Source organism: Falco cherrug, chromosome 5 (assembly GCF_023634085.1).
Source record: "Falco cherrug isolate bFalChe1 chromosome 5, bFalChe1.pri, whole genome shotgun sequence".
Classification (NCBI taxonomy): domain Eukaryota; kingdom Metazoa; phylum Chordata; class Aves; order Falconiformes; family Falconidae; genus Falco; species Falco cherrug.
In genome coordinates this window covers 69,514,814-69,533,976 of record NC_073701.1, presented here as the reverse complement: position 1 = coordinate 69,533,976, position 19,163 = coordinate 69,514,814, and the positions used below count along the sequence as shown (strand labels likewise).

Here is a 19,163-nt window from a genome sequence, read left to right as displayed (position 1 = left end):
CTACAGTGAAACACCTCGTCAAAACAAGTCACTGTGCATCAAGCGTTACATTTATTTTTAAATAAATGCTTTAAAAGGTAACTCCTGTTTTTCTGAATGGAAATCAATTAAGCCAAATAATTACTTCATTGAAAATGAAGTGTGATTCAATCATTAGTTAGGCTTTGGGGATTCTGTTTTAGCTTTTGTGGTTTTTTTTAATTTGGCTTAGAAATATTTTTTGAGGGAGTAAGCTATTGTATTTTTAAGTGTATCATCCTGTCACTTTTCCTTTCTGATCTTAAGAGCCCAGCTTCAAATGGTTTGGATTGTGGGAAGATTTTGTTTGAAACTGAGCCTTCCAAGGACGTATGTAGAATAAAAAATTCTGTTATAAGAGGAAAAGACTGCCCATTGCAAACAATGTTGTGACTTTGAAAACATCATAAGAATGGCATTAATTGACAACACGACTCATAGAGGAACATTGTCATGATTTATGGCAACAAGGCATGTCCCTTGCCAGCGGGGGGACAGAGACAAAGGAGAGATTATTTAAGTGAGCAGTATGTTGTCCCCATTAATCAGGGAGGCCTTGGTCTATTAAAAAAAACAGCTCCTTTCAGGAGCTTTTGTTAGTTTTCTAAAGGGTTGTTTCTTCCTTTCTGCTGACTTATCTGCCTTCACTGAGGATTGCTAAGCAATCCGTATTCTGTGCGATGTGTAAGCCATGTTCTGTATGGACACTGTATAGCCTTGCCTCATAATGCAGAGTGTCTAACATCACATGGTAATTGAGTGTCTGCATGGGCAGCAGCTCCAACTGGGTTAAAAATGTTAGTGAATAGGCTCTCAGAAATGAACAACTAAGGGCTAAGGAGGATTTTAATTTTTTTAATTGCTTTTTGTGGTAGACAAAACAGATACACCAAAAAAGGTTCAAGTTAGGTAGAGAAAAACATACCTAGACACTCAGCAATAAATTCTACCAGCATGCTCAGTAGTGGCTGTTTGCATGTGTTCACCCACAAGGCGGATTTGTCTTTGTCCTGTTGTAAAAGCCAGAGGAGGGAATTATTATTGTTTTTTCGATGAAGATCAAGAATCTCTTAAAAAATGCTTCATCTTGTTCTCATGCCGGGGTTGCAGAGTTTTTGTCCATCTGGCAAAGGTGGACATCTGGAATGAACCAGAGCCAAGGATTTGAAAAGGTTGATTGTTTATGAGAACAGATGCTTCCAAAGAAATGCAGCTTTATCTTTTCCATGAGAGAAAGAAAGGAAACAGTTTGAAGAGTTTTGCATGGCCAGTTATTGAAACCTTTAGGTGTTTGTCTTGTATTGCGATGATCTGGTTTTTTTATATACATATAATTATTTTTTTTTTTTTTTACATGTGAATCCTTTTTAAGCTGGAGCTGGAGCAACAGAAGATACAGGAAGAGCAGGAAAATGCGCCTGAGTTTGTCAAAGTCAAGGGCAACTTGAGGAGGACGGTCCAGGAAGCCACAGAAGCGCCAGACTCCTAGAGCCAGCGCCTGCTAAGACTTCCAGCTTTCCTGCAGAGAGAGGCTTTTGCAGGTTGTCTCAGATTTGCCCCCCAAGAGGGGAAAATAACAGCATCCAGCTGACACTTACTGAAGATGAGATTTTTAATTCCTGGGATGTGTGGATTAAAAAAGACAGTACCATAAACAGATCGACTTGCCAAATGCAGTCCTGAGATGAGTGGATAAGGAGTCTGTCAGTTCAGTGTCATGGACCAGTCTGACGTGCTTACTCAGAGATTTGAACCAGGGATACTAGAGAAACTCCTTCAGTATTGCACTGCTTTATCTCTTGTGATCCTAGTTTAGTGGAGATACACAGATTGTATTTTGCTTTAAAACAGAACAAAAATCTTCCTGTGATATCTTACGAAGCTTTGCTGTGCAGGTAGATTTCCTCCATCTAGACCTACCGCCTGTGTAGATCCCACAATAATTTGTGTTTAATTGGAATTTTTATGAAATCTGGGAAGATACAAGGTATGTTGATCACTACTGCCCATCCCCGCTGGGATAGGCAGGTGTGGGCAAGATGAGAATGCTTAAAATTCACCAGCAGTGAAAAGTTAAGCAGCCTTAAAGCCCATTTCTCCCTGTTTGGCATGTAGAATTTGGGCTGTGAAAGAGCAGGAATCTGATTAACCTCTCACCAGGAAGAATCCAGAGGCTAATTTATCTCTGTCTCTAAACTTATACCCTTTTGTACAAGCCTGTGCAGTGATACATGTGAATTTACCTCTCAGTACAAAATGACCTGACTTCTACTTTTTGTGTTTTGAGATCCTGCTTACTTTGCTGTTGTGGCCTTTCTCCGCCAAGGACATGATGTTAATTAAGTACAGTGTTAATACATTATATGGTAGTGTTTAAACTCATTTGCTGGAACTGAAATCAGGAATCTGATCTGCCATCAGTTCCCTCTCTTTGCTTGCAGGAACTTGTTGCACTTCCTGCAACAGAGCAGTGTTTAAGCCAGACCAAACTGATCATTGGAATCTACTGAAATGGATTTTTTTTCCCTAAAGTGAGGCATAAAATGAAATTCATTTTATCCCATCCTTCCTTTGGCCTCAAGAAAGGTGTGTGTTACCACTGAGTCTTAGGGTCCAATTACGTCACCTTCTGCCTTTCCACAAGTTGCCCCTGTGACTTGCCATTAAATAAAACATTTTGCTCAGCTTGCACAGGGATGGCAGAATCTGATCCTTCATGCTTATGACTACTAGTTATCCAGAAAAGCCTGGAATGAGGAGGAGGGAACAGATTATCATGTAGGATTATAGAACTGGATTCTTACCTGGTGCAAATGGGTACAGATATCTTCTGAATCTGGGGATAAATCCTTATCTTGCTTGATTGGCACAGTCATAGCTCTCACTGAAGCTGTGTTCACCCATATCAGCTGAGGATCTAATCCTAGTCTTTGCCTTAGGATACTAACAAAATAATTTCTACTTTGTAATTACATGGGACATAACTGTTTGAGAACATTTTTTATTAATATCAAGAGTGGCGTGTTTGTATTGTAAAGGTGGTGGAGGGTTTGTTGCTTTGTTTTTTAGTTCCTTTTGCCTTTCCTGTAAGTATTGAACATTTAAAATAGAATTTCAGCATAGCACTTGGAACAAAATGCTCACAATTAGAAATGTTTCCTAGATACAGGCTTCAATTTGTCAAGATCCAGGCATTTTTTATCAGGACATAATCAGATTGAGAGTAAATTGAATTGTGGTAAGTGTATTGCCGTTGATTTAGAGTTGCAGTGTGACTCATGTCTAGAAGATTAAAAGTGAAAATGGTCTACCAGACCATTCAGATTATGGACATATAAAAGACAAAGGCAAAATGTAAGACTCTTCCATGTATTTACTCAACAAAGGAACGCCCTGGCTGTTGCAGGTTCTTCCCTTCTTCCTTCCCTTCTCCTGGAAGGAGGGGATCTTCCTTTCTGGCAGCGCATTATTCAAACGCTTGCACTGATTGGGTTTGTTTCATGTTGTTGAGACAGCACTATATATGAGCCTTCCCTGCCATGCTCATGTTTTATCTTAGCTGCTCTCAGCCTACCAAACTTCATGCCTCTTGGTTTCCACTTCACAATTAACCTTCTGCTCAGTATGGAAGAATCTAGAAGTTGGTGGGGAAACCCTTCTCTGGCTGGAGCAGACCATTGCTTCTCAGCCATTTTCCCTTGGTGAACATGGCAATCCTACCGTGCATGTGCAGTGAAATGAAGTTGGTGCAATCCAAATGGCACCAGAGTCGGCCGGGACAAGGACCTCTCTTTGGCTTCAGTGAGTGTGTTGGATTGGGTGCCTCAAGGCTGAAGGCATTCTGCTTTCTCTCCGTGTTAGCTTGTGATTCAGGGTAGAGTTTCTCTTTCTGAAACACAGGAGGCCAGAAAACTCCCTTGTACATACAGCGTGAAGTAGGTTTTTGTTTTCAGTTGGAATTAATTCTCTGTGTGAACAGAACATCAACGTGTGTGTTAGAACATCTTTGAATCCTGCTGATCCTTTAGTCTAGGAATCCCAGCCACCTTCTTGTCAATTGGACAGGCAAAAGCTTGTCTTTAAAGTCAGGATTGGGCTAGAATGGGCAACCCTTGAATGGGTGGTCAGCTAGTCACACCACAAGTGTCCTGTGCGGCTACGCAAGTAAGAAACTGCTTGCCAGTGAGCGTAAGCAATTCCTGATCTGCCCTTTAGCTATATGAGTTTTGAAGCAATCTGGCAAATACTTCAGTGATTTGAAAATAGCTCACTTACCACTTTGTACTTTTTTAAAACTCTTGCTTTTGATAGTATAGTAGTAAATTTTTTAGCATTTTTGTGGCTTTAACCTTCTGTTAATATCTGCACTTGTTTGAGTGTACATATATAAATATATATAAATATAAAAAGGGAGCCTTAATGGATTTGTTTTCATAATTTAATATTTTTTGTATTTGCTCTTGTATAATTGTTTTTAACTAAAGGTATTACGAAAATGAGGGTGGAACACTTAGAACCAAAGTTATGCTTAATAAAATCTACTACATGCTTGGCATTTGCGATGGTGTCTGTCATGTCCGGCCAAAAACAAAACCTCAGGGACTGTGCTGAAATATCCAAGTTATTTAAAATTCTGCAGTGCAGGGGGAGGTATCAAGGTCATGATGACTTTTACTTCCTTAAAACTGCATCCCTTGTTTGTATATGCAAAATTATCGGCAAATCAGTTGGCAGAAAAAGCTTGTTGTGTCTCATAGTCTTATTATCTTTCAATTATTTTTGATGCAGAAAAATTTTGAAAAGATTATGTAGCTGTTCAGCTAGTTCAAGGTGAGGCAGAGCATGAAGGAAAAGTTGTGATGGAAATCAAATAATTGTGGAAATCATTCCCTATCCTGCTAACTTCATCAAAGTGCACCAGGAAAAATTCAGCCTTGGAATTGTTAGCATTGCAACAATTCTATCCTGAAAGAAAGTGAGGAGTAACGAACCTAGTCCTGGGTTCAGTCCTGCAAAGTCCATTTAATTTAGCCAGTGCTCAAGTGTGTGGTTCTCGTAGGAAAAACTTGGACATGTGAAAGCAAGTGCATGCACAAGTGATTCACTGGGTTAGGGTCAGATAGCTCAGTGCCATTGCTGAGAGCAAAATCTGGTGTCAACAGGAGGCAAAGAGAATTAGCAGGACGAGGAGCAGGGCTGGAACAGGCGTGGGTCATCAGATCTCCAGGAAGATACTCAGCTCTTACTGATGAGCCCTGGTCAGCCGGGGACAGGTGGTGATGGAGGGGGAGCTGGAGAGGAGCGTGGGGTTGAAACCAAGTGGGGGAGGAGAAGGGCAGTCAATTCAGAACAGATGTCAGGAAATGCTTTTTCCTTCAGAAACGGCTCAGCATGTGTAATGGGTCCTGGCAGTACTGCTGATGCAATGGCACTGGACCCACTCCAGGAGCTGTCAAATGTGGGGGAGGTAGGAAAGAACAGAGTTAATGAGGAGTGGGTTTCTATGGCCTGTTGGAGATACTGCCCTGCGCTCTTCTACCTCAAGTGTGTCCAAATGTGTTTTGAATTATCCTTTGATATTTCACTCCAGCTCCAGAAAGAAAAGAGTGAGGGCACGTGATCTGCTTTTGTAGCGTGCCCGGTGGAAAAGATGATCTTCCTTTTCTATGCTTTTTTGGATTGCATTGAGCTAATACATTTTGTCGTGTGGCTTTGCAAGCAGTGGTCTGCTGGGGGCTTTGCTTGTGCTCCTGTGGCCATATGCAGATGGGTTGTGTCATGCCATAGCTGTGTGGAAAGAAGTACCTTGAGGTCCCTTAGCTGCTGTTACAGGGTCCGTGGATGGTATTAGTAATGAAAAATGGCTGATGGCACTTCAGGTGACCAGTTACACTTCAGAAGATAACAGAGAGAGACAACTGGAGACAGAACAGCTGCAGTGGTGCCATTTCCGTAGTATCAGAACTAACATCTTTAGGGTGAGGGACAGGAGGGCAAGCTGGGTTCTCAAGTCATCACAGTAGGAAGAGCATGAATACTTGAAGAGATCTGGAGGGCTGGTAATAAAAGTTAACTCTCCTCTCACCCCACCACTTCAAACCGTTTGTGTTCTGCTTGAAATCTTTCATCTGTCAGAGTAAACGTTTGTGGTGCTCTTGTCAATATGACTCTCCTCGATGGAGGTGGTGGAAACCATGGCCAGAGGAACTATTTGGCAGTGGCAGTGGAGGACGGACATCCTGACTCCCACGCCGGTGCTTGTCTTCCACAGCCCTTTTGGCATTGCTTTAGACCTGGGTAAAGGCCGCGTTGGGTCCCTCACACTGCCAGTGTTGCCTCTCCGAGGTTAGATGGGGGCTACTTTGCTTCTTTGGGTCTGCGGGGGTCCGCTTTGCTGAACCTCAGGTAGGTGCATTTGAGCTAATAATCATCTGCTTTTCATTTATATCAATGCAGAAAAATCGTCCCTCTGGAGCACAGTTCCGATCCTTTCTTTGTCTGTGGAGGATCCTGCAACGCCTGACTCGGAGGGAATGTCATCTATGTTGCAAGGACTCTGAAGCTGGGCAATTCAAATGCCATCTCTGAACCAGCCATTCTTTTCCATGGAGTTTTGCTCCCCAGGAAAGATGAGGCACCTGGATACCTTCAGTAAATTTGGTCCTTAATCTCTATGTGGTTCCTAAGCTGATGATGAGCCACCTCTCCGCTGTGCCTGCTAGCTCTGGCGCTTGGTGCCCTGGAGCCTTCAGCTGAGCCCCTGAGGTGCTGGGGGGACACGTGGCCTCTGCGGGGGGCTGGGGAGAAGGGACCTGCTGAGGCCAAGTGCTGGCGGGAGGAGAGGGGGCATATCCACAGTGGTTGGTGAGGGAGGGAGGAGGACATAAAGCACCTGAGAGGGGGCTCCAGTAGCCAGAATCCCCCACTGCAGCTGTAGTACTTAATTATCTGAGTAATAGTTTTTGGAATTAACTTCTATTATGTACCCAAATCTAATCTCTCCGCTGGATGGCATGAGCAATTTAACACAGATTGAGGCTGGCACAGGGAACCTTCAGCCTGATTAGGTGGGAAGAAGAAACGTACTTCTTTCCCCCTTTTCAGCTGTTCGGAAACAAATCTTTCATAATGCAATTGAAATGCCAAGTCCGCTTCATTGTGCTCAAAGATTAAAGAGCGCCCAGCAGGCCGAAGCCACTTAGCAGGGTGCGTCTGAAGGGCGTGTGGAAAGGCAAAGGGAGCTGCCTGTGGAGCGCTGGCTCTCACCTGCGCTGGGGTCGGGGCACGGCAGCCCTGCCCGGCCGAAATGGTCTCCCTGACAAAGGGGTTGCGTCCAATAGGATATCTGTCTTTGAACTCTCTGTTGGTAAATGAAGCCTAAAAGATTCTCCGATGAAAAGCTGATCGGGAGTTTGCTTTAATCAGTAGCAGCAGGGAAAGAGAGACCCTTTAAAGCTGTGCTCTCAAACCTGGAAGGCCTTTCATCGCTGTGGTTCTGGACCATAAGGAGTAATTTTCCCTGATGTACAAATTCAGCACTTGTCTTTAGCTTTACCTCTGTGCTAAGGGCTTTGGTGAATTCTCTGTACAGCTTTGGGGTACCACCTGCGCGAGCTGAGCGCAAAAAAGTGGCTTTTGGAAATTCGCTGAGCACAGTGGGCCCTATATTTCACAGCTGCTGGTCTGTTAGGGAATTTTTTCCTCCTGTTTCTAATACAAATCAAATTTAACTCATTAAATACCAAGGAGTAAATTCTCTTCAAAACACAGATCTTGCATTTTTTGTCATTTCCTTATTGAAAGGGAGTTGCTTCTGTTCTGCACCAAGAAGTCTATTCCTTGCGAAGTCTGTTCCTCGCATATTAGGAAATCATGCTGATAACCGGATTGGAGGGGAGCTGCAAGCTACCTACAGCCTGAGGAGGCCCCTCTGCGGGCAGACCCGCTCCATCCTGCTGCTGAAGAGCAGGGATTGCTGCTGGGGGTGGAAAGCAAAGAGGTGTTAAAAAGGAGGAATAGACAGCAGGAAGGCAGGTCCCTGACTGATGAAGATTTCCATCTCGTACCCAAGGTTAAACAGCAAGCTGAGGATGATGCACAGCCTGCGTACGGCACAGTGTGTTCCTGTGTTCACACCTAATGTACCGTGTGCCTTTTTCCCCACCCTTGAAGCCTCATTGTACTTTTGATTCCTTTCCTATTGTTTCCTTTCACCCCAAGCTCTTGCTGCCTATTCAGGCCTCCCTGCTCTTGGATTATTTCCCAGGACTGGTTTGTAATGAAAGGCATTTTATTAGTGAGGAATCCTTGGGATGGATCCTAAAATGGGTGTTTGAGGCTGCTGTGCTGAGTGAAGGGAAACCCAGCCCAAGCCCTCGGCGTGTGGGGAGTGGAAACAAGAAACACCGTGTATGCTGGGGGCAGGAGCAGGTAGGAAGAAACATTCAGAGCGGCTGTCTGACAGCATAAATGAGCAACCAGTATAGTTGCATCAAAGTTGGGTTTTTTTATCTCAGAGCTCCTCTTAAAAAGAAGGGCCATGACTGTAACATCCCAATGGGGGTGAGAGGGAGGATGGAAGAAGTCTGTTGTGTGATGAGTAAGAAGCCTTAAAATACACAGAAGCAAGCCCTGAGCAAAGTCAGATTGTCCCACTTAAAGTGATAAAAAGCCTCTTTGAATGATTTACCGTGCAGGTTGCTGATCTCCCCGCCCTCATGCTGCAGCGGGGGTCCCGGCAGCCCTGGGGGTGCTGTGGGGATGCTCTGGGGGTGCTGTGGGGATGCCCTGGGGATGCCCTGGGGGTGCTGTGGGATGCCCTGGGGGTGCTGTGGGGATGCCCTGGGGATGCTCTGGGGATGCTCTGGGGGTGCTGTGGGATGCAGCCCCGCGCGGAACTCGCACACGCTGCTGCCATCTCCTGGGCAAAGCGCTGCGGAGCGGGGGCTCTGGCGGGCTGCGGGATTTCACCCTGCGGGGGAGCTCTGCAAAGGCTTCTCCTCCTTCCCCCTTCAAAGCTTTCCTCCGAAAGTATAGCGCTGCTGAGCTCTTGCCGCTTGCTGTGTTGTAAACTGGTGCTTCCTTGGCGAAATGCAAGATTATTTAGGGATTTTTCTTATGCAAATGTCATTAGCTGTTCCACTGTGCTAAGAAGCTAAAAAGCTTTGAGTGGGTTTCAAGACCTCAGTAGTTCAGGAGCTGGATTCACAAAGGTTGTTTTGGTGCCTCATTTTTTGTTGGAATACTCAGTCTGGTTTGCCGTGGAGAGGTCTCTGATGGCTGTCGTGGAGTCCCGAGAGCCGTTTCGCACCAGCTGATCACTGCAGAGACGGAAGGTGTTACCAGGTGGTTTTGGAGGTGTGATAAGCCCAGGTGTGCCAGGGTGGTGGCTGGGACAGCCTTCTCCAGCAGCTTTACCCTAAGCAGCAAGAACAACCACTGTTGTACTCGGGGGTCGCGGTGGAGGACTGATGTACCACTGTGGTTCCGCAGCGAGCACAACGCCTCCATGCTCCCTCCCCTCTGCCCACTTCCCACCGGCTACACTACCAGCAGCAGTGTTTGTCCTGCTGCTGCTGTGGAGAGCATTGCTGTGCCCTTCCTGACCTGACAGGCTTTCCCCTCTCTGGCAGGAGAGGGACCCCAGGGGTCTGTCCCGGGGAAGGGGGCGATGGGCCACCATCCGAATGCAAGTGGGGAGAATCCTCTACTCCCACACATCCTGCCCATCCTTCGGTAGTTTCCATGCTGGTCTCCAGACCTTGTCCCTCTCTTCACCCGTTCAGACACCCTCCTGTGCTTCCTGAAAACGTTCCGCTTCCCCATGGTGGCTCCATCCCCTGGGCTGACAGCAGACGACTCCTGTTGCTATAACAACGAGCAGCAGCCCGGCCAAATCGGCCAGACCCTGCCACACTTCCCTGCCTGCACCCAAACCACCTCCCGAAGTGCCAACACACTCGCCTCCTTCTCATGTCTTTGCCATCTGCCTACAAGGGGGAGATTGCTCCCTTCGGGGGGCTGCCAGCCCTCTGCAACCCCTGTGTGCCTCCTTCCCACTGCTTGCAGCCCCCCAGCCGGGTTCACACACACGACATGGATCACAGTTACTGCCCCACGCAAAACACCATTGTTTTGGCCCATAAACGCCATGCAGATTGAATTATGAATAGATGTAAATGGCAGGATTGCTTGAAATATTGTGAGAAAGAGACATCCAGGGTTTTATCCGGGGTCTGAAAGCTGGAAGGCATGCCCAGCACAGTGCAGCAGCGTAATTATAAAGCAGAGTCAGTGGGAGCCTCTGCCCCATGGTCTGAGCCTCGAGTCCAGCCCAGGGAGTATCTGCTGGTGCTGGGTGAAGCCCTGCTGTTACTGCAAGCTGGATATAGGGTTCTTCAGGCAGACCTTGCTGTCCCTGCAGAGAGCATGAAAACCAGCCATACGCTCCGGGAGCTCCTGAGGGCCTGGCAAAATCCAGCATCAAACAGGTATCCCTGGTGGGTTTTCCACCCTGGATCATGAGCTCCATTTAAAAGTCCTTTCTCCAAGCCTTTCTGGGGCTGACAGTGGCAGACTGGAAGATGCAGGTGGGAAATGGCGAGTTCCCCTCCAGCAGGGAAGGCACGGCACCAAGCTCCTCATCCTGGCTCAGCTCCAGCCTTTCCTTTGGCAGGCTGCTGCTCCCAGGATGAGTCCCGCCATGAGGGCTTCTACCCACCGTGCTGAAGGAGCCCTAGGACAGCCTCCTGAGCTAATGCCAGGCTGCTGGGACATCAGGAACCGTATCTTAAGTACCGTGTTCAGGGTCAGGCCCCTCAGGGCAGGGGGGACGCAGAGGGGCTGGAGCGTGTCCAGAGCCGGGCAGGGGCTGGGGCAGGGGCTGGGGGGGGGCGGCGGGGGGAGCTGGGGGGGTCAGCCTGCAGAGGGGGGGCTCAGGGGCACCTGGTGGCTCCCTACAGCTGCCTGGCAGGGGCTGTAGGCAGGGGGGATCGGTCTCTGCTCCCAGGGAACAAGCGCCAGGACACGGGGAACCGGCCTCACCTTGTGCCGGGGGAGGTTTAGGTGGGTGTGAGGGGAAATTCCTTCATGGAAAGGGTGGCCGAGCCCTGGCACAGGCTGCCCGGGGAGGGGGTGGCGTCACCAACCCTGGGGGTGTTTAAATAACATGTAGATATTGTGCTCAGGGACATGAGTTACTGGTGGGCTTGGCAGTGCTGGGGTAAAGGTTGGACTCGATGATCTTAAAGGACTCTTCCAACCGAAATGATTCTATGGTTCTATGTCCTTTGCCATATCATCACCTCAGGATATCAAAACATTCCAGCTGTTGGTTTACCTGTAGCATTTTCCATGCCAGGCTGTAGGTCAGGGGAAGTTTGTGGGTTTCACAAAACAAACCGTCATGTATTTTCCTCTGGTGGGCTAGTGGGCCTCAGGAGCTGCTCTCCTCCAGCGCTGTGTTGGTACAACAAGCAAGGTGCCTAGACACGGCCAAAAAGACCTGCTGAGAGTTTGTTCCCAAAAAGTATTCTTGTGTGCATTTTTAAAGTCTCCAGCCCCTGACATTTGTATCTCATCCTTACTAACTGAAGTGAAATCACTTCAAAACCAGCAAATTAAAAAGCAAGCTAGAGTATTCGTGGCAATTTCTGCTCCTTGTAGCAGTGAACTGTTTTTGCAGCCTTGCCTGCAGCTGGAACTACATATCAGCTACTGATACTTTTGGTGTTTTTGTGGCCTCAACCACAATATAAATTTACTTCTTATATGTGGAGCTTTGCATTAAAGAACTGTTCTTTCAGTTCATCTTGGATTGCTGGTTTCAAGAGCTCCCTTATTCCAAAAGCTACTGATCTTTTCTTTTTTAAAACAACTTTTAGTGCAAAATGCTCTTGCCTCGGTGTACAGATGGACTTTACACACAGGCTGGTTTTGATAATTGGGGGAAGGCTCCTGATTAATTTGAGATGCTACTGCCACTCTTCCATCAGGAGGAAGCATATGTTCTTCCTGTAACCACAGGGGATAGTGCCCCTTTGTGCTGAGTTTTCCATCCTTCAAGGAAGAAATGAGGATATCTTTGATGAAGCTGGTAAGTACTATGGGTTCTCTTGCAAGACAGAGTTTTGCTCCCATAAGTGGAGACCCTCAGCTGCTCTGTGCCTCTAAGCAGGCTCAGCTGAAATCCGTGGCAGGTCCAGGCTGCGCCATCTGGATAGCAGCAAGCAGGCCCAGATGTTCTGGTCCTCACACCTGTTGGTCAACCAGCCTGATACTTCCCAGTTGAATCTCCAGCTCCAGTTGTGCTGGCCTGCCTTCCCCAGCATAGGGATGCCCCAGAGGCAGGTACAAGAGCAGCTGGCCAAGGAGTGACATGGTCTGCTATACAGAAGATATCCCTTGACCCAAGTTGACATAAGCAGTGAAATGGAAGAAATCCCAGCAGCAGATCACCTTGACACCAGCAATCCTGCATCACTTGTTTTCTCTAGAGAAAGCATCATTCTTTCTTTGAGCCCACCCAAATAGGTATGTACAATGGATCCTGGCTTTCCACCTGCCATTTCAAGAGCTTTTAGAGGGAGACGTCAAAATTTCATAAAAGCATCCGTGTTTTCCTATAGCCTGAGTCTCTTTGTTCCTCGCTAGTTTAAGGATTGCCCATGTGATCTCACAGCACAGCATCTGAGAGTCACCTGTTCATGTGGGTGAAGTGTTTGGACTCTTTTGGTCCTGTGCACCATTTCCCATAGGGACAGAGTCCCCCATAGACTCGTGCTACCGTTCCAGGTTAGAGCAATCTTGGGCTTCCTCTTCTACCAATCCGTGATCTATTCCTCTGGCAATCCATGATTTCTTCTTCAATTTGGACATTAGCAGAGACTTCCAAATGTGGGTTGGTTTTTTTTGTGGAAGAATCAGACAGAATCTGCCTTCAGCCAATGACTATCCGAATGAGTTTTATAGTGTTTAATACCACAAATCACAAAACAAGGATCCATCTGAGAATGCCAGGCTATGCTAAGTTGTGGCTTTCTGAGGCTGGATATTTTTTTCCGTTCCCTGCTATCATCATGATAGGTAGGGTTGCTACTGTGAACATGAGAGGGCATTAAGGCTCAATAGCTTGTATGCCTGTTTCAATCTCTGGCTGCAAGCTTTCAGACCTGAGCAACGCTTCAGAAAAGCTGTTTTATAGGCCTGCGTCAATGAGCCTGTGTCAAAGAACTTCCCCCAGATCTGCTCATTCTCACCTTGCGTTGGGTTTGTGCAGTCAAGCATTCAGGAAAAGATAAGGGTTTTCTATCAGCAGTTGCTCTGATTCTTAAAGATTTTAGCAGAATCTACTGCATTTCATTCTGGATTCTGGGCTGAGTTTGCAGTGGGGTTTTGTTACCACTGAGTTCGTATGCAGCGATGATGGTATCCCTATACTTAGGCTAATTTAAAGTTGAAGATACTTGGAATGTATAAGCTTCCAAATAAGCAGAAAGCACATAAGAAAATGCCTGCATAGTTAAGCAATGCTATTCTACATACAACTCCTTTGAAGCAGCTGCCTTCATACAGGCCAGTATTCAGCCGAGGAATTGTCCAGAATCACTCCTTGTCTTGAAAATGTCACAGTTATCCCAAATGTGGTGAGAATGGGACTAGGAGACATGCATGATCCTTGTTCCAGCTGGGACTGACTGATTATTGTGTTTCCCCTCTTCTGAGGCAAGGGTTAGCTCATGGAAAGTGCGCTGCAGTCAGCTCAGAAATATCTCAGCTGATCTTTAAGTTCAGAGCTGTTTGCATTGCCGGCAGTGCAAACGCCAGTGTTTTTTGGAAGTTGCCAGGAGCGGAGCTGGGGATGTGTGCAGATGGTGCCCAGCACACATGCGACTCCAGCTCTCTCCATTGTGTTTAAATGTGGCTTGAGTCCACAGTAGTATAAGCAGGGCTCGTGCGGCGTGAGGTTTTGTGTGGGTGCCAGGGGAAAACTGCCTCAAGATGATTCATTACAAAAAAAAAAGTAGAAGCTGCTGTTTATATCATCTCATGTATATATTTTTTTCTTTTCCTTTGTGCTAAAAAAATGCTTTAATGAGCAGTTTTGTGTTGTGAATAGCCACTTTAAGAGTTTCTGTTAAAAATTCAGTGTTCCTTTTTATTTTGACATTTCTGTTTTGTAAGGAGGGTTGAAGAAACACAGCATTAAGCCTCATACAAAGTTGTTAATAATCCTGCAAATCTATAAATGTCGCATTCCTAGAAGTCCATTGTTTTAATCACATATTGCTGTTCTAAATAATATTGTGACCTATGTATATTATGATTTTTCAACCTTAGCTTTCAACCTAGTTCTTTGTGCAGCTCTGTTTTATTTTCTCTCAATTAACTGTGTTCAGATTTGGTTACATCCCTCTCCTCAAGCACTCTCTCTGCTGATTACCTGGACTGTTGGTGACTGTGAGTGCAAAGAGGCACAGCCCATCTCCAAGCCATGTGTGTAGCCTCCTGATGTCACCCCTTATTGCTCTTACATGTAAACAGTGGAGTGAGGAAGCCTGATCCCATGTCCTGAATGGGGAACAAAGAGCCAAGAAGCTGCTGGGTTTTATTCTTGGCACTCTTTCTAGCTCACTGTGTGGTCCTGGTCTCCTCCTTGAGGCTCTGATGCAGCCAACCATTGCAGCTTTTTGCTCCTGTTGAGACTCTGAACAGCCCACTGAGTTCAATGGGAAGCCAACAGACTAAACGCTTTTGTGTTTGGGTCTTCATCTCCTGGTATCAGGCGTTCTGGTGTCCTTATGTTCTGTATATCATGTACCCAGAATGAAAAAAAAATAGGAATATGTGTGAAAAAAGGAGGTGAATGTGCTTGCATCTGAGCTTCTCTTTGCCATTTGTGATGGTTTAGAAGGCAAAAATTAACGAAGTGCAATTAAAACAAAAATGCAGCTTGAGAAAGCAAGTCCAGAACACCAATTAAAGCTGATGTCTTGTCTGCAGTACCGAGAAGATAGATCCCATTTTGGCTGAGTTATTGTTTACATAGGTGCGGACCTGCAGGGTTAACATCTGCTCTTTCACCCTATGTTGAAAACCCACAGACACTCTGATGTTGTGTGGAGCGAGCGCCTCAGCGAACGGGTAGCAAACCCAGGTCACACAGAGGTCCTGCCGGACACAGGTCCCAGCTGCTCCTGGGATCCTTCTTAGACATTCTTGCAAAGAAAGTGGGTTCCTCAAGCAAGAAAGCTTCCAGCTTGTTCCTGTACCCAGAGCTTTTCCCTCTTCCTTGCTCTTTGCCTGGACAGAAAAATGAGCCACCCTCAGGTATGATTTAAAGCTGGTCATGGTGATTTAGGGATGAAAATCCCCTTACTTTTTAGTGCAATTTGCCTGTCTTTAAGTGCCACTTTGAAAATATATTCCCTGCTGATTAAAATTGATGAGGTAGTCTGGGGGAAGGAAAACGGTGTTCAATATTCTCTACTTTCTGAGTTTTGGAAAATTGCCTGGGAATATTTCTAAATTTCAGAAGCTTTCTGAAAAAAATCTGTAAAACTGAAAAGCAAGAGGAGAGTTCGAGTGAGACAGGTTACTTCTCTGCCTAGCTAATGAAAATCAAGTAAATCCACTTGTTCTTAAGCTGCAGTTTCTCTCTGGGAAATCAAACCATAACATGATACTGGGTGCGATGCATAGCATCGCCTCCCTGTCTTTTGCAGGAGCCAGAGCAAGACCTGCCATCAGCAGCCCCAGTTTCATGTGGGCTTCATCTTGATTTTTCTGTCCCATCTGTGGTCATGGGTTTGTAGCATAACTGAGGTTGGAAAGGACCTCTGGGTGTCTCTGATGCACCATAAAAGCAGGGCCGGCCCCAGGGAGATCACTCATGGCCTTGTCCCCCTGGGTTTTTGGTATCTCCAAGGGTGGAGATTTCACAGCCTCTTGGGGCAGCCTGCTCCAGTGTCTCATGGAGACGCTTTCCTGGATTCGCCTTCTGGGTTTGTATATGGTTAGGGCATTGGCAGATTTGAGTTGCCTAAATATTGGTATCTAGTCCCATTTCAAGTGCCAGTGGGGCTGTCACCTCAGGTAATACCCGCTCACAGGGTTGTACTGGGGCCCGAGGTGGGGATAGCTGGAGATTATATGGCAGCCCAGACCAAGAAATATTTCTGATGGAGACCACCCTGCTGTGCAAAGCACCAGCAGTGCTCAGCCCTGCTGCGGTCCTTGTGGTACTGTCCTTCTGCAAGACTGCTGCTGTGGCTGGGCAGCGTGGGCTCACCGGCGGAGGTGCGGCTGGGGACACCATGGGGCTTTCTCTGAGGCATCGCCTGAGGAGCAACAGCAGCCAGAGGTGTCATGATCTTAAAGGGAAAGCAACTCAAGTGTCTGCAGGGAGCGCGGCAGGAGGGCATGAACAACCATGCCAATGGACAGCTGTGCAACCAAGTGATAAGTGGCATCTCCTGTGTCTGCAGGCTGGCCAAAGTGCCTGTGGCCTCGCAGCTTCCCAGCCTCTTGCTGCCCAGCAAGGGTCTGACCTCCTTCCCCGCACTGATGCACCGCGCTGATGCGCTGGGCTGCCTGAGGCACACGGGTGATGCTGAGCTTGGGCTCAGTCCCAGAGAGCTGGAGCAGGAGCCCCCAGAGCTGCCGGGTGGGATGGAGGTGGGTATGGTGCTGCCGGTCCGTCCTGCTGTGGATCAGCAGAGCTGCAGCCGTGGCATCGCGTTGGGTTTGGCTCTTCACCCAGTTGAAGGCCTGGCCTGTTGTGGCAGGAATACCTTGTAATTACAGGAGCTACAGCCTGAGCAGGACGTGACAGTCAAGGGTACAGCTCCGTACAGGTATAACATGGATAGGTGACATCCTCAGCTGGAGGGCTAACTCTGGAGCATGATGAATACTCAGATGAGCTGCAGGGGACAACCACAGTCAGGCAAGCCATAAATTTAAGCTCTTTATTCTCTGCTGAGGCTAACCTACAGTGATTGTATGAAAAAAGTGATATAGGTGCACACTCTACCTGAAAAGGTGGGGTTGACAACACTAAGGTTTCCCTGCACAGAGCATCTGTTTTCCTTGCCTGAGGTCATTGCAATAGACACAAACATCTGCACTTTCTGCTTCATGAGGTGACTACTAGGTGGGGAATTTTTCACCCAGCAGTGTGGAAATAAAAAATGTTTGACAGAGGCAGAGTCTGAATGGCATGTATTGATAATCAAAGGCACCAGCCTGCATCTGGGGTGTAGAAAATGCCGTAGCATGCTGAAGTTTTTCTAAACAACCTCCTTGAAGTTTGAATTCTTGAGCTTCCAGATGTCTCAAGGCCCAAAGGCACTAAAGATAAAAATAATAATGTACAAACAGAATTTTAAATAAAGCTCTCTCCAGAGAGGAAACTAAAAAAGAATAAGGCTTTGCTCCTGTAAGGGAGAAAAAGAGCTGAACACACAGGTCCTTTGTTGCATTAGACCTTGAACTCATCTACATGGTGCTATCACTTCCAGTGGCTCCGACTCCGAGTGTCTAACACCAGGTTAAAAACAATGCACAACTTTGTTAGTCAGCTTTATTTTGAGGGAGGCTTCCAGGAACTAGAAATCCTGCCTGAACTTTTAACAGTTTTATTTTTGTGAAGCAAGAAAGCAAAGTCTGGAGGAGGGACTCTCCATGGAATTAGTCAAGGGAGCAGCTCCCTCCTCGCTAGCACAGCCCGTGCCTTCAGCACTGGGCAGAAGACCCAACCCAAAGAGCTGGCCATCTGTCTGAATTCAGAAACAACTAGAGAATCTGAAACGCTCTGTAAATTTGATACCAAAGCTCTTGCCTAGGTGGGTAAGTCTCAGTCCTGATGGGAATGGCCAAATTGCAATTTGTTTGTGACGTGGGTCTGGGCCTTTAATTCCTATGGAAATCACTGGAATATGAGCATGCATCTAACATCACCGTCTAGAATATTTCACCCTGGGAGAGACCACCTGTGCCTGTCTTCAGACAGATGCAATTCAGCAAGGGTCCTCAGTTAGGTTTGATCCTTGGACACCTTCCAAGACACCTTTCCCTTTCCGTTGACTATGGAAGGGGTTTGGATACTTTAAGAGGATTTTTCATTAGAGATGGAGATTTCATATTCAAAACCCACCTGGCCATGACTCTATGCAACCTGCTTTAGGTGAACCTGCTTTACCTGGGGGTTGGCCTAGGTTGTCTCCAGAGGCTCCTTTTGACCCTGACGGTTCTGTGATCCTGTGATTCTGTGATTAGGAGTAAATATGTGTAGCAACTGGTTGATGTGTCTGGCACCTGTTGCTTGTTTCTGGATGGAGACTTGAAGGATGTGGTTATGGCCAAGAGACTTCAACAGAAATGTAGCAGATGCCTGAGGATAATCCTGCACCAATGACCCTAGGTAGGATGGAGCTTATTTAAAGAGGTACCCTTGGTCACATACAAACTTTGAGTAGGGAAAATAGAAGTTCCAGGCATCTATATAGGAAAAGCTTGTCAGCTGGTGCCTAAGTGAATTTTACAGAGAAAGTAGCTTGTTTCAGCACACTAAGGCATTGAACAACAACTAAAAGATTTATTCTAAGTTTCTGGCTCAGTGGCAATCTTATGAATGGGTAAAAGAATGAGAAAAAATGAAGAGGAGAAAAAGCTGCTAGCACCTCAAAGTACTCTAGGTTTAAATAGCTCCTTATGCATCGTTACATGAGCATTTTGATGCCTGACAAATAAAGGAGCGCATACCCTTGGGAAAAAATGTAAGGAATTGTTTTCCAGGAAAACCCTTTTAAGGATGATTTGCATGCTAGAGGGAGGAAGCAATCTCAGCTGTGCAATTCCTATGGTATTTCAAAAATTACTCAGGATGTACCTGTGCTCTAATGACTCCCAGGACTATAAAGCAGAATGAAAGGAATAAAGGATGAGTCTGAGAACATTCCTTTGGGAAATTCATTGTCCTGTGATGAGCAAGAAGCTTTTAACCCTTGGAAAATGTCTCCTACAAACTGCAGATGTGAAAAATGTTCCCTACACAGTAGTTCTCATGTGGGAGCTAGTAATTAATGAGGTCATACTGCACGCCACACGGTTACAGAGAACTGGTCTAAGTGTTGCTGAATATAATT

The 19,163-nt window shown here is 46.5% G+C and overlaps 1 protein-coding gene across 4 annotated transcripts in view; it reads left to right on the top strand.

Moving 5' to 3' along the window:
* Positions 1 to 4,573, top strand: part of FAM107B (family with sequence similarity 107 member B) — a 62,793-nt gene extending 58,220 nt beyond the window's left edge. For all 4 annotated transcript variants that reach the window (XM_055710543.1, XM_055710544.1, XM_055710542.1 and 1 more), the window contains one exon: positions 1,391 to 4,573. In XM_055710543.1, coding sequence (XP_055566518.1) covers positions 1,391 to 1,507 — 117 coding nt within the window. In that variant the 3' untranslated portion in view covers positions 1,508 to 4,573. The remainder of the gene's footprint in view (positions 1 to 1,390) is intronic.
* The last annotated feature ends 14,590 nt before the right edge of the window (positions 4,574 to 19,163 follow it).